Source organism: Heptranchias perlo, chromosome 1, assembly GCF_035084215.1.
Source record: "Heptranchias perlo isolate sHepPer1 chromosome 1, sHepPer1.hap1, whole genome shotgun sequence".
Classification (NCBI taxonomy): domain Eukaryota; kingdom Metazoa; phylum Chordata; class Chondrichthyes; order Hexanchiformes; family Hexanchidae; genus Heptranchias; species Heptranchias perlo.
This window is the reverse complement of record NC_090325.1, coordinates 69,591,529-69,606,718: the sequence shown is the minus strand read 5'-3', so window position 1 is coordinate 69,606,718 and position 15,190 is coordinate 69,591,529. Positions and strand designations below refer to the sequence as shown.

Sequence of the window (15,190 nt, the reverse complement as noted above, 5' to 3'; positions counted from 1 at the left end):
TACCTACATAAACAGCAAGTTGAGGAGGATTACCAGAGTACAACTCAAGGTCGGCTCACGTCAGTTAGTGATCAGAGACATTTCAGATATTTTAACCCCTCTGAAATTCAAACAACTCAACATCCTGCGACGAGGCGCCGAATATACCAAACTGTGTCCGAGACGCTGAACATTACCATAAAGTTCAAGTTTGACGCCTGTACGAGTGACACGGTCACTGCACCAGCCTTGTTCAACAACAACCCGAAACCAGCGAGCGCTAAAGCGCCGCACTCCCGCTGACGGCACCGGCAATGACTACTCACCGGTCCAGGTTTTCTGCTGGGGTACGTAATAATATTTGTTCCCAAACTGATCGGTCCCCATGTGATGTTTAACGAGTCCGAACACCCTCTGTAGCAGCGCCCGGATTTGATTCATCAGCGCCAGACCGGCCCTCGGCCCCCCCAGAGACGAGATTTTAAACAGTCCTCCCAAAGTTCCGGAGCGTTGCACCTCCCAGCATAACGGAAACCGATTGGTGCGAACAAGTGCGGCGGCCAATCAGTCCCCGGCTCTTTACATTTGCTCCTTTACCTTTGAACATGGCGGCGCCTGCTGTTGTCATGTGAACGGTCCGATTCCCCTCAGACTCGGTTACACGCGCGGGGCCTTTCTGTCAGGTCCTTGGCGCTTTGTCAGCAGATGCCTGGATAAGGAGACGAGCGCTGGTTTGATGTGGAGGGCCGGGGCGTTACGGGATGCTCGCTCTTTTGGCAGCTCGTCAGAGCGGTTGCGATGAGCCGCTGAGAGTGAGGCGAGCCGAGTCCACCAGGAGGTGAGTGACAGACGGACGGAGCGCGGTGTTTTAAATCATAAATCCTCACGGCCCAGAAACATACGGCTCAACAAGTCTGCGTGGTGTTTTCTTCCCACGAGCCATATACTGTACAGCAACAGCTTGCATGTAATATAGCACCTTTAGAAAGAAAGACTTGGATTTGTCATTCTCTTGTTTCTCTTCTATCTCTCCTCATGCACTCTCCGTGCTCATGTTGACCATGAGACCCATCTCCTGCTTCCTCGATCCTATTCCCATCAAACTGCTGACCACCCAACTTCCGTTCCTGGCCCCCCTCCCTCCCTAAAATATATTAGCTGATATTGTTAATGGTCCCCTCTCCTTAGGTACTGCCCCCCCTTCAAATCTGCCACCATCACCCTCTCCTAAAAAAAACCCTTGACTTCTCTATCCTTGCAAACTACTGCCCTATCTCCAAACTCCCTTTCCTCTCCAAAGTCCTTAAACATGTTGTCGCCTCCCGAATCCATGCCCCTCTTTCCCGCAACTCCATATTTGAATCCCTCCAAACAGGTTTCCACCCCTGCCACGGTACTGAAATGGTCCTTATCAAAGTCACAAATTATATCCTATGTGAGTTGTGACTGTGGTAAACTATCCCTCCTCATGCTTCTCAACCTGTCTGCAGCCTTTGATACAGTTGGCCACACCATCCTCCTTCAACGCCTCTCCTCCATTGTTCAGCTGGATGGGACGATGCTCGCCTTGTTCCATTCTTATCTATCCAGTCGTAGCCAGAGAATCATCTGCAATGGCATCTCTTCCCGCTCTCGCACCATTACCTCTGGGGTCGCCCAAGGATCTATCCTTGGCCCCTTCCTATTTCTCATCTACACGCTGCCCATAGAATCATAGAAAGGTTACAGCACGTAAGGAGGCCATTCGGCCCATCAAATCCACGCCGGCTGTATGTAAGAGCAATCCAGCTAGCCCCACTCCCCTGCCCTTTCCCCATAGCCCTGTGAAAGGTGCTATATAAATGTACATTCTTTCTCTCTTACTTGATCCTAACCCCTAATATTTTGGTGACTTCTAGCAGGTCACCTCAACCTTCTCAGTGAACAAAGCCCTAAGCTGCCCAAGTCTCTTCATCATGAAAATCCCTCATCCCTGGTAACATCTAGTGAATCTACACCACCTTTTCCATTGCTTTAAGTCTTCTATAATGAAGTGCCCAAAACGATGTACAATACTCCAACTGCAGCCTAACTAAGATCTTACACAAATTCAACATTGAATCCTTGCTTTTGTATTTTCTGTCTCCTGATCTAAAACCAAGGATGCAGTTTTCCTTTCTTGCAGCCATACTTACTTTCGTTATCACCATTAAGATTTGACTATCTGCAACCATGGTCCCTCCATTAAATGTTTACCATTTAAGTTGTGTTGCCTTTCCCTGTTTTCACTTCAAAAATATATTATCTCAGCTTTTTCTACATCTGCCTTTGCCCATCTTGCTGGAAAGAAAGAACTTGGATTTATATTGCATCTTATCACATCCTCAGCATATTCCAAAGTATTTCACAGACAATTAATTTCTTTATGTAGACAAATGCAGCAACCAACTTACACAGCGAGGTTCCACAAATAGCAAGCAAAACAGATGATCAGTTCAACTTTTCTTGATGGTGGTTAATGGGAGAAATGTGGGCCATGGCACTGGGAAAACTCCCTGGTTTTATTCGAATAGTGCCATGGGATGGGGCTTCAATTTAACATTTTACCTGAAAGGCAGCACCTTAATCCAGCATAGAACAATCAACTTGGTTTACGTGCTTAAAACTTGAACTGAGACTTCAACCCATGACCTTCTGACTTACAGTGCTACCAACTGAGTCAAGCTGCTACCTATTCATCTATTCTTTCTGTATCCTTCTGCAGTCTTTTACAATCCTTGTCACAATTTGCCATAACCTTCCATTTGGTGTCATCGGAAAGATGCTAGGGCGGGGCACAAGTTAGCTCTGATTGGAATGCGTCCAGTTTGCCAAGACCTGGAGGTGATGCAGAGGAAAGCCACAAGGTTAATTGATAGTGCTCGAGCACTGAGTTATGAGGAAGGCCACTTTTTTTGTTGTCACTGGAAGTAAGCACAGAATGCAATTAGCCATTCACAATTTTTATTTTAATGTCAGAATTTCTCAGCGCTGAGTTCTGCCACTGCTCTGCTCCGCCCCGTTCCCCCTCATTTTCCTTATCTTGAGCTGAGTGTGCAAACTGGTGTGTGTTAAAACTAAATTTTGCAAGAGGCACATTAACTAGAAACAGCTAGTGTTTTAAGGTATTCCAATGTTTGTTTGCAATGGGTAATGTACGTTTTTCAGTCTTCTGATTTAAAATCCTAATATCCAATGTAATAAAAATGGAATTTGACTTATTCAGTCTTGGTAAACTAGCAGTGCCTGAATGCAGATAAGAGAACATATAGATGTATAAAATTTGATAAATTAAAATGAAAAGGTAAATCTGGAACACGACTTCAAGTTAGACTTTGACAGCAGAACAAGGAGCCATAGGATCCAATCATTGGATGCAAATTTAGGAATTAAGTCAGGAAGTTTTTCATGCGAAGAGTACACTTGAAATAGACTTATGAGTATGATTTTGGAGATAAAAACCTTGGAATTATTTCAAATACAGTTGGATTCTATGATGGAGGCAGATCTAATGTCTTTCCTTGCCCATATTTATCTTGTAATAGAAAGAAAGAACTTGCATTTATATAACTCCTTTCACAACCTCAGGACGTCCCAAAGCACTTTACAGCCACTAATGTACTATTTGAAGCATAGTCACTGTTGAAATGTTGTGATAGGGAGTTGGTTACTCTGGACATGGGGTTGGAGGGTGGTGGGGATATCTGAGTGAGTGTAATAGAATAACACAGCATGTCTTTACCTTTTCTTGTGACTTTTTTTTGAAGCTAAACATTTGTGATTAACACCATTAATATTACAAAATTTGCTGAAGTTTCTGTACTTGCATTAAGCCCTGTTGCTTTTGAAACTGCTCCATTTATATTGCAAAGCAAACCAACAACAACCAAGACCAAAAAAAAAATTGCTGAGTAGCTGAAGTGTTAACCCTCACCCCTAACAGATGGTGAAATAGTTTCAATAATGCTGTCATGTACAGGCTTGTCACTGAAGCTGCCTTTTTTTGGTGCTATTTTAACTGAGAATCTGAGGGACTGGCATTCTACTTACGCTACTAAATCCACCTTCCTTATCCCAGTGATGGACTCATCAAACCTATGAAAAACTGAATCTATAAGTCTGCTGCTGGGATAAGGGAGTGTATTTATCAAACTAAGTGCTGTGAGTCAGCTCACAAACGCCACTCTCCCGGAATCGAAATAAAATTAGTGCTAATATAACAGCAGCTTTACATCAGAGGTTGAGGTGGCACTGCTGTCGGAGTGTCAGGGGAACACCCTAAAGCCATTGATTTTGGTGGCACATCATCTTTGAAAGCAACGTCAGGTCTGAATTTACTTTCGTAGTTTGTTGCCAATTGCACAGAGTCCTGATGTAAATAGGATGATGGTCACGAACTTTGTACAAGTTTTTTGCAAAACTCTAATTTATTATAACTTGAATTTTAACTTTTGAAAAATATTAAGTTGTATATGCTCTGCAGTTTTTCTAATGTGTTGACACACTCTGAAATAATGTATTTTCAGCATAAAATGCCACAACAATGAAGATCACTGGGGGAACAAAAAATGAATGGGTAATTTTCATTGCCTATTGAAAAAAACTAATGGCAGGGGATGGAGTCACTGACTTTCAATAACTAAGGGATAAAAGGCTGAACCAAATCCCTTCTACACTGACTTCCATCCCACTGTTGTTTCAGGAGTACATTGTCACTTGATATGTTTTGCAAAGCTATTTTGGTCAAGTTTGTGGGCACAGTAATGTGATTATGATCCTGTCATTGTGTCTGCCTTAACTTGTTGGAACTTTTAGTAAAAACTAACGGTGAGAAGCATTACAAAGTTTGTGTTGAAGTTGATGTAGCGTGTATAGTAGTAGAAATTTACTCCAATTGTCAGCAAGGTAGATTTTCAGCCTTTAAACTGAATAGTTGTAGACACGAAGCCTCCTCACCAATACTTCAAAAATGACCCATAGATAACAGAATTTGCATCTAGCATTTTGGGCTCGAATTTAGCAGGCCTGCGGGTTCCCAGCGGGTGGTCCTCCGGGAGCGTCGAAAACGCGGACGGCGAAATTAGTGGGTTGCCCATGCGATCGTAGCAGGCAACTCACGAATAGGAATCAATTACCTGCTCCTCCGGGGTCCACGGCGCTGGCCTGCGCGTCGGTCGGGCTGCGCATGCGCAGTACGATCTGTCAGCTGGAGGCTCTCTAGTTAAAGGGGCAGTCCTCCACTGACCGATGCTGCAACCAATGGGACAAATTGCAGCATGGAGCAGCCCAGGGGGAAGGCTGCTCCCAGTTTAATGATGCCTCACCCCAGGTATCATCAGATGGGGTGAGGAGGAGGGGGAGGACACAGATCTTCCCCCCGGCGGGCGGGAGGAAGCGGCCTGCCTCTGCCACCAAGAAGGCCTGGCTCGAGGTGGCAGAGGGGGTCACCTGCGCCACCAACATATGGCCCACCTGCATACAGTGCAGGAGGCGCTGCAATGACTGCAGTAGGTCCGCCACAGTGAGAACACGAAGTCTTTCCCCTACACTCCGTCTGCCACAACACTGCCCCCACCCCAAATCTCCTTCGGCACCGCCAACACTATTCTGTCACATCACCCTTCATACCCACTCACACCCCATCCTCATCTTACCTCCACCTACTCACCTCGCCAGTATTCACCCCGCCACTAACACGCAACCCAATCCTCATACAATCTCATGGCTCCATCCCATACTCACCCTCTCGTGCATCTCCCTCACGGCCAGCCTCACTCAACCTGCCACCACCTGTGCTGCAGCCACAGGGCATGCATCACATATGTGCAGTAGGCAGCGTAAGGCAAACGTCTCGTCAGCATGAAGGGGGTGCACAAGGGTGTCTGAGGGTTTGTCATGGGTGTTATATTGACACCACCACTGCCATGTCTCCGCGAATCCTGTCCGTTGTGTCCAATAATGCCCGCTCCTGGGTATCACTATGAGGACCCACCACTGATGCCACCCATCGTGTTACTGCAGAGTAGGTGCAGGTGTATTTGCAGGGCTCTTCCGCGCAGACGACTGAGAGAGAACGACGGTGTAGCCGGCTGCACCCTGGAAGGATGCGGAGGAGAAGGTGTGGAGGGCAGTGGTGAGTTTGCCAGCGACAGGTAAGCAGTTGGTGCTGGGGCCAGCCAGGAGCAGCTCGGCATGAAAGAGGCTGCAGATCTCCACGACTACATGTCGAGCGAATCTGCGCCTCCCTGTGCACTGCTGCTCAGAGAGGTCCGGGGAGCTGCGCCTCGGTCTGTGGACCCTGTGGCGAGGGTAGTGCCCTCTGCGACGCGTCTCTCTCTGCGGTAGCCCTCCCTCCTGCTGCGCAGGTGGGCGTGCAACAACACCGTGTTGGGGGGATCCACGTCCCTGCGGCGGACGGCGTGGACTGCGAGGCTGCTGGGGCTGGTCATGCTCTTCGTCCTCCGAGGGTCTCCACACACCACCCATCTGGCAGGTGTTGGTCTGAGGGGTTGTGCAGGGTAGGTGTGTGGTTCCTCGGACTGGGGCTGCGGTTTCGTGTCGGTCTGTCCTCTGGCTTGGCGGGGGGTGGTGGAGGGCAGGGGTTGCCCTATGTGACGCGGTGGCCTCCTGCGTGGGTGAGGGCTCTCCCCCGTGGAGCGCACCTTGGCACCTGCCACAGGCTGCTGGCTGCAACATGCCTGGTTGGATGGAGACTGTTTCCCCCAGTGTGGGAAACTCACTGCCTTGAACCTAAAATCCCACACTTCCTCTTTTGACAGCTGCTTCAGCTCATTAACTGACCACAACGAGCAAGTTAAGTACTCTCAAGTGGAACCCCGCTGGCTTTAATTGCCTGCGGGATTCCCACCAGCGGGGCTTGTGCGCGCAGCCCCGCACGTCAGCGCGGTACCCGGAAGTGGCCGGGATTTCGTCGCGATCCGGTCACGTGACCGGAGATCGGGATTTTCGGGGCCACCCCGCTGGGAACCCGCCGGAAACACGCTCCTAAAATCGAGCCCTTTGAGTCTACCCAAGTGTGGTCTCAACCCCATTTTTATTTAAAGTGGCATTATTCCAGTGTAACACAAAGCTATATGGACCAGAACATCCCAGTTTTGACTCATGGCCTGTGCTGTGTTAGCTGATCTCAACCAAGGCGGCAGTCGGGGTCTATAATTGCCTCTCTGCTCTTGGGCTGGAGAGAGGAAAAATCAGCCAAAGTTTCAATTCCTTTTCATTCTCCATTGGCTTCTGCTGGAAAGTGTGCATTGGTAACCATTAGGTGAGAATAGGAATGGGCTTGGCTATAATGTCTCCAATTGGTGAATAACTGGTTGGCACTCAGTTCAGGCTCATATGTGAAGCATGGTCACATGAATAACTTATTGAAGGGCTACCAACATCTGTGGAACCATACCCCACCATATCTCAGTGCCTTCAAGATAGATGGGAGGGAAGCAACAATCTCAAAACACTCTGAACCCAAAACGGGACTCGCACAAATTGGGCCAATGCCGGAAAAGTGGCTTATAGATTGGTCACCACTTTTTATTTAGGTTTGCTTTGATTAATTGTTGACTATTCAAAAACTTCTAATTGAGTGCAAACCAGAAGAACTGAATTTGTAAAAACTAAAGTAAAATACATTTTGATACAGACCAAGAGCTAGTTATGGGGTTGGGAGGGAGACTATTCAATGTCACTTGCATTCTGTTGAGTAGCTTAACTTGTCAATCTTGATGTTTTCCACCTGTCCTCCCATGAATTTCAGTTGTGGAGCCAATGCATTGTCTTTGCGTTTTTTTCACATTGTAGAAGACGTGGAATTGTTGGGATTTGGTTCCACAAGCAGCCCTCGCCCTCTTCGCCTCAGTGACCTTTATCCATGTGTATCTTGTCAGTCGGCAGGCAGTCTGACTATGGAGGACATTGTACCTAAACCTGATCCAGTCCTCAGTCAAAGTCCATGCACCGATACACTTCCAGCAGGGACTGATGGATAGCAATCAGGAGCGGGCACTCTGGCCAATTTTACTTCTGTAATTCTGGCTCGCTGAGGTCTACTGTTGGTCCCGTACTGCTGTCTTGGCTGAAATCAGCTAACTCATCACAGATTGGGTCCGTACCTGGAACCTTCCCAGTCTGTAAGGCTCAGATAATAACTTTACCTCTCAGCCATTGAGGAGGTTTGTCAGTGCACTGCCTAACCTGTATTGGTTCCAACACGCCCCGGATTGCACTGTTTATTTTTTAAATTACGCATTCAATGTTGATCTCAACAATTGATGTTCATCCTCCGAAGCTCCAGCATATGTGGCTACAGACCACTTCAAGTTCAGACAAGATTAGTATCAAAAACTGGGGTAGGAAAAGAGATCTCAGTTTGGGTCACCGGTCAAGGTGAACATTGAAATGCCCAACAATTATGGTAAACGATTGTATTTTTTACCTTAAAAATCAAGCAGTTTAAAATTTATATTTTGTGTTTCTAACATTATTAATCTATCCTAAATAGATCACTTACTCTAAATTCTCTCAGCATCCTTCACTTTCACATGCAGAAAAATTCAGAAGATTAAAATAACAACATGCTAGCATGCAGTTGCATGTTGCTGTGAACTAATTTGCACCACAGTATCAGAACTGGAAGTATGCCTCTCTAAGTTACATTGGTTGAAAACCAGTAGGATTTGTAACTTTCTGGTCCTCAGAATTATTTTAGAACAGCAAGTAGTATCTACATAAATGAGGAGAGGGAGGTGGAGAGGTGTGGGGACTGATTATGATACCTGTTTATTCTTTACACAGCTCAAGACCAGAAAAAGCCAATTTGATTAATTTTATACACTGTTGGTAGCATTCTCTGAATCGTACTGTAGCACTGAAATGACATGATTTTTAGTGAACAGTATGTAATCTTTTTCATTCCAGAAAAGTACTGTGTTGGTGGACTGTCACTGCCAATATCTGTATTTTGTGTACTTAACAGTTTTTATAGGGTCCAAGTTAATAGCCTGGGAACATTTAATTCTTTTAGGTCATTTCATAAGAGTTTGAAGGCCACCTACTGGAGCATCAGACACATGACACAGGAAATAAATTCTTTTTGAATGAGAGGTTGACTTGTGGCTGTTCTGCTTTAATACAAATCCATTTCAAATGATGCTACTTCTTGTCCCAAGATAAGTTTATTTATATATCTGTTGGAGAAATTGAATTATTACAGCTAGTGCTGGAGGATTATTTATAATTTTTCACAAGTGAACGAAGTCCTTATTTTCTTGATCCTTTCTCGTTCTTGAAAGCTTAATTTAAGCATTTAATGATGCAACAGTGCTTTTTGCCTGTTTGAGGAGCATGTTATATGTTAAACTATTTCTCCACAAATAAAAGTACAAGCAATTGATTTACAGCATTAAGCATGCCATTTTAATATGATTCAACAAAGATCAGAAAAATCCTCGCATGCTTTTGTGGTATGTTCTTGTTTGTTTAACAATAAACTCACCACTGATACATAATAGTTTCCAACAAGCACTGTATGCTTCATTTTTTAAATTATTTGAGTATTAAATGCTCTTTGCAACTTTTAAAAAATATGTATACCGTCTGTTGGATCTGAAAAGATTACAATCTATAAATGGTGATTTATTTTAAAGCACAATCAAGAAGCAAGGTCAAAATGTGTGTCATTTGTATTCTTCCAGTAGATTTGCTTTTCCTTGTAGTTTTCAAATTGAATGTCTACAAAGGGTAGCAAGTTCATGTTCAAAGTCATATGCCAGTAAAGTGAAGTGGAAATTGAGAAAAGTCAAGTAAGAGTTCAGAGAAAAAATTATAAATATAGCACAACTGTGTAATCTGGAGACACTATGACAGTTGTGCACAAATACTTAGCATCCATAAATCAAATTTGTGAGCATCTAGAGATGCATGGGACAACCAGCAGAAATTTGTTAACGGCAAGTCTTACTTGACAACTTGCATTTATATAGTGCGTTTAATGTAGAAAAATGCCCCAAGTTACTTCACAGAGACATAAGGAAAAATGGATGCTGAGCCCAAAAAGGAAAGATTAGGAGGGGTGACCAAAAGCTTGATCAAAGAGGTGTGTTTAAGGAAGATCTTAAAAGAGGGCAGGCAGAGAGGTTTAGGGAGGGAATTCCAAAGCGTGGGGCCTAGGCGGCTGAAAGCACGGCCATCAGTCATGGAGCGAAGAGAGGGGGGTGCACCAGGAGCTGGAATCAGAGAAACTGAGAGTTTTGAAGGGATTGGCGCTGGCGATGTTAATAGAAATAGTGAAGGTCAAGTCAATGGAGGAATTTGAGATATCGGGGAGCTGGGAGCCAGGCGTGTTGAGTAAGTGTGACTTAATGTAGGATAGGCTATGGCCAACAGAGTTTTGGATGGAATAAAAATAGAAGATGCTGGAGAAGCTCAGCAAGTGAGGCAGCATCTGTGGAGAAAGAAACAGAGTTAACGTTTCAGGTCAAAGACCTTTCGTCAGTTCTGAGATGAGATCATGGCTGATCTTAACTCCATAAACCCACCTTAACCCCATATCCCTTAATACCTTTGGCTAACAAAAATCTATCAATCTCAGATTTAAAATTAATAATTGAGCTAATATCAACTGCCATTGGTGGAAGAGAGTTCTAAACTTCTACCACCCTTTGCGTGTAGAAGTGTTTCCGAACTTCACTTCTGAAAGTCCTGGTTTCAGTTCTTAGGCTATGTCCCTAGTCCTAGACTCCCCAACCAGCGGAAATAGTTTATCTCTATCTACCTTATCAGTTCCTCTAATATCTTGAAAACTGCAATTAAATCGGCCCTTAATCTTCTAAATTCCAAGGAATAGAACCCGAGTTTGTGTAATCACTCCTCATAATTTAACCTTTGGAGTCCAGGTATCATTCTAGTAAGTCTACGCTGCACTCCCTCCAAGGCCAATATATCCTTCCTATGGTACGGTGCCCAGAACTGAACACAGTACTCCAGGTGTGGTCGAACCAGGGCTTTGTATAGCTGGAACATAATTCCCCCCCCACCTTATATTCTGGTCCTCTAAATATAAAGGCCAGCATTCCATTAGCCTTTTTGATTATTTTCTGTATCTGTCCATGACATTTTAATGATCTATGTACATGGACCCCTAAGTCTCTTTGGACCTCCACTGTTTTGAGCTTTTCACCATTTAGAAAGTACTCTGATCTATCCTTTTTAGGTCCAAAGTGGATGACCTCACACATGCCTACATTGAAATCCATTTGCCACAGTTTTGCCCATTCACTTAATCTATTAATGTCTCTCTGTAATTTTATGCTTTCATCTATGCTGCTTACAGTGCTACCTATCTTTGTGTCATCAGCAAACTTGGCTCTTTATATAAGTCATTAATAAATACAGTGAAAAGTTGAAGCCCCAATACAGATCCCTGTGGGACACCACGAGTCACATCCTGCCAATTTGAGTACCTGCCCATTATCCCTGTCTCCTGCCGCTCAGCCAATTTCCTAACCAGGTCAATAATTTGCCCTCAATTCCGTGAGCTTCAGCTTTAACTAACAGCCTCTTATGAGGGACTTTATCAAATGCCTTCTGGAAGTCCATATAAACAACATCCATAGATATTCCCCTGACCACTACTTTAGTCACCTCTTCAAAAAAATTCAATTCGGTTCGTCAGGCAAGACGTACCCTTTTACAAATCCATGCTGGCTTTTTCTGATCAGCTGAAAATTTTCAAGGTGTTCAGTCACTCTGGGCTCGATTTTAGCGTCTGGTTTCCTGCGGGTTTCCAGCGGGGGGGCCCCGAAAATACCGATATTTGGTCACGTGACCGGATCGCGCCGCGATCCCGACCACTTCCGGGTTCCCCGATGACGTGCGGGGCTGCGTTCGTGGCCCCCGCTGGTGGGAATCCCGCAGGCAATTAAAGCCAGCGGGGTTCCACTTGAGAGTACTTACCTTGCTTGTTGAGGTCATTTAATGAGCTGAATCAGCTGTCAAAAGAGGAAGTGTGGGATTTTACCTTCATCGCAGAGTGTTTCACACACTGGGGGAAACAGTCTCCCTCCAACCAGGCGTGTTGCAGCCAGCAGCCTGTGGCAGGTGACAAGGTGCACTCCACGGGGGAGAGCCCTCACCCACGCAGGAGGCCACCGCGTCACATAGGGCCACCCCTGCCCCCCACCACCCCCCGCCAAGCCAGAGGACAGACCGACACAAAACCGCAGCCCCAGTCCGGGGAACCACCCACCTACCCTGTACAACCCCTCAGACCAACACCTGCCAGATGGGTGGTGCGTGGACACCCTCGGAGGACGAACAGCATGACCAGCCCCAGCAGCCTCGCAGTCCACGCCGTCCGCCGCAGAGACGTGGAGCCCCCCAACACGGTGTTGTTGCACGCCCACCTGCACAGCAGGAGGGAGGGCTACCGCAGAGAGAGACGCATCGCAGAGGGCACTACCCTCGCCACAGGGTCCACAGACCGAGGCGCAGCTCCCCGGACCTCTCCGAGCAGCAGTGCACACGGAGGCGCAGATTCGCTCGACATGTAGTCGTGGAGATCTGCAGGCTCTTTCATGCCGAGCTGCTCCTGGCTGGCCCCAGCACCAACTGCCTACCTGTCGCTGTCAAAGTCACCACTGCCCTCCACAACCTCTCCTCCGCATCCTTCCAGGGTGCAGCCGGGTACACCGCCGATGTCTCTCAGTCGTCTGCGCGGAAGAGCCCTGCAAATACACCTGCACCTACTCTGCAGTAACACAATGGGTGGCATCAGTGGTGGGTCCTCATAGTGATACCCAGGAGCGGGCATTATTGGACACAACGGACAGGATTCGCGGAGACATGGCAGTGGTGGTGCCAATATAATGTGTGATGTTTGTTGCTCTGAAATTCAATATAGGTAACACCCATGGCAAACCCTCAGACACCCTTGTGCACCCCCTTCATGCTCACGACACGTTTGCCTTACGCTGCCTACTGCACATATGTGATGCATGCCCTGTGGCTGCAGCACAGGTGGTGGCAGGTTGAGTGAGGCTGGCCGTGAGGGAGATGCACGAGAGGGTGAGTATGGGATGGAGCCATGAGATTGTATGAGGATTGGGTTGCGTGTTAGTGGCAGGATGAGTACTGGCGAGGTGAGTAGGTGGAGGTAAGATGAGGATGGGGTTTGAGTGGGTATGAAGGGTGATGTGACAGAGTAGTGTTGGCGGTGCCGAAGGAGATGTGGGCTGGGGGCAGTGTTGTGGCAGACGGAGTGTAGGGGAAAGACTTCGTGTTCTCACTGTGGCTGACCTCCTGCGGTCATTGCAGCGCCTCCTGCACTGTATGCAGGTGGGCGATATGTTGGTGGTGCAGGTGACCCCCTCTGCCACCTCAAGCCAGGCCTTGGTGGCAGAGGCAGGCCGCTTCCTCCCGCCCGCCGGGGGGAAGATCTCTGTCCTCCCCCTCCTCCTCACCCCATCTGATGATACCTGGGGTGAGGCATCATTAAACTGGGAGCAGCCTTCCCCCTGGGCTGCTCCATGCTGTAATTTGTTCCATTGGCTGCAGCATCTGTCAGTGGAGGACTGCCCCTTTAACTAGAGAGCCTCCAGCTGACAGATCGTACTGCGCATGCGCAGCCCGCCCAACGCGCAGACCAGCGGCGCAGACCCCGGAGGAGCAGGTAATTGATTCCTATTAGTGTGTTGCCTGCTACGATCGCGCGGGCAACCCACTAATTTCGCCGAGCGTGTTGACCACGCTCCCGAAACCCAACCCGCCGGAAACCCGCAGGCCTGGTAAAATCGAGCCCTCTATCTTTAATTGAAGACTTTAGTAATTTCCCGACAACAGATGTTAGACTAACTGGTCTATAATTCCCTGGTTTCCCTCTCACCTTTCTTAAATGGCGGAGTGACATGTGCAGTTTTCCAATCTAAAGAAATGGTTCCTGAATCGAGAGAGCTTTGGAAGATCATATTTAGGGCTTCTGAAACGTTCTCACCTACTTCCTTTAAAACCCTGGGATGGAAACCATCTGGTCCTGGGGATTTGCCACTTTTTAGCGCCATTATTTTCTTCATTATTATTAATTTGCTTATGTTAATTATGATGAGCTCCCACTTCTGATTCAAAATGAGTTTCCTTGGGGTATCTGGCATGCTATCCTCTTCCTCTATTATAAATAGTGACACAAAGTAATTATTTAACATGTCTGCCATTTCCTTATTGTCATTTACAATATCACCATTATCAGTTTTTAAGGGGCCCACATTGCTCTTGACCACTCTTTTTCCCGATATAATTGTAAAAAATTTTTGTGTTGATTTTGATATCCCTTGCAAGTTTCTTTTCATACTCCCTTTTTGTAGCTCATACTATCTGTTTTGGCACCCTTTGCTGTTCTTTGTATCTATCCCAGTTACCAGGACCTGTGCTATTTTTTGCATTTTTGCATGCTTTTCCTTTTAGTATGTTGTCCCTTTCCTCTTTTGTCGCCCATGGCTGTTTTTTGTTGGTGAGTAAAGCTTTTGCTCCTTAGGAGTACAAACTGATTTTGTACATGTTAAATTCTTTTTTGAACACCTCTCACTGATCTTCCATCGTTTTATCCATTAACAGATTTGTCCAGTTTACTGTGGACAGTCTCTGTCTCATCCCGTTGAAGTCAGCCTGACCTAAATTTGGAATCTTAGTAGCTGATAACAGGTTTCTCCCTTTCAAACACACTGTTGAACTCGATCATTTATGATCATTATTAGATAAATATTCACGCATCGTTAGGCTGTTAATTAAATCTGGCTCATTACTTATTATTAAATCTAATATAGCCTGCTCCTTTGTTGGATCTAAGGTACATTGTTGCAGAAAGCTGTCCTGAATACACTCAAGAAATTTGTTACCTTTCTGACATGAGCACGTCTGCTTATCCCAATCTATATGAAAGTTAAAATCCCCCATTAAAACCACTCTGCCTTTGCTACATGCTTATCTAATCTCTGCATTTATACATTCTGCCACTTCACAGCTGCTACCAGGGGACCTATACACAACTCCCACTACAGTCTTAAATCCTTTTCTATTTCTTAATTCTACCCATAAAGTCTCCACTGCCTACAGATAGTGGAGATGCCGACTCGATCATAAATGATCGAGTTCAACAGTGTGTTTGAAAGGGAGAAACCTGTTATCAGCC

General features: G+C 46.1%; 2 protein-coding genes across 4 annotated transcripts in view; one reads left to right on the top strand and one right to left on the bottom strand.

The window, feature by feature from the left end:
- Window positions 1–517, bottom strand: part of ndufaf2 (NADH:ubiquinone oxidoreductase complex assembly factor 2) — a 179,712-nt gene extending 179,195 nt beyond the window's left edge. The window contains exon 1 of the mRNA XM_067986466.1: window positions 306–517. Coding sequence (XP_067842567.1) covers window positions 306–420 — 115 coding nt within the window. The 5' untranslated portion in view covers window positions 421–517. The remainder of the gene's footprint in view (window positions 1–305) is intronic.
- ercc8 (excision repair cross-complementation group 8) overlaps window positions 334–15,190 on the top strand; it is a 61,101-nt gene continuing 46,244 nt past the window's right edge. The window contains exon 1 of one of the 3 annotated variants that reach the window (XM_067986444.1): window positions 334–817. In XM_067986444.1, coding sequence (XP_067842545.1) covers window positions 741–817 — 77 coding nt within the window. In that variant the 5' untranslated portion in view covers window positions 334–740. The remainder of the gene's footprint in view (window positions 818–15,190) is intronic. The other 2 variants (XM_067986437.1, XM_067986454.1) reach the window with 2 other exon arrangements.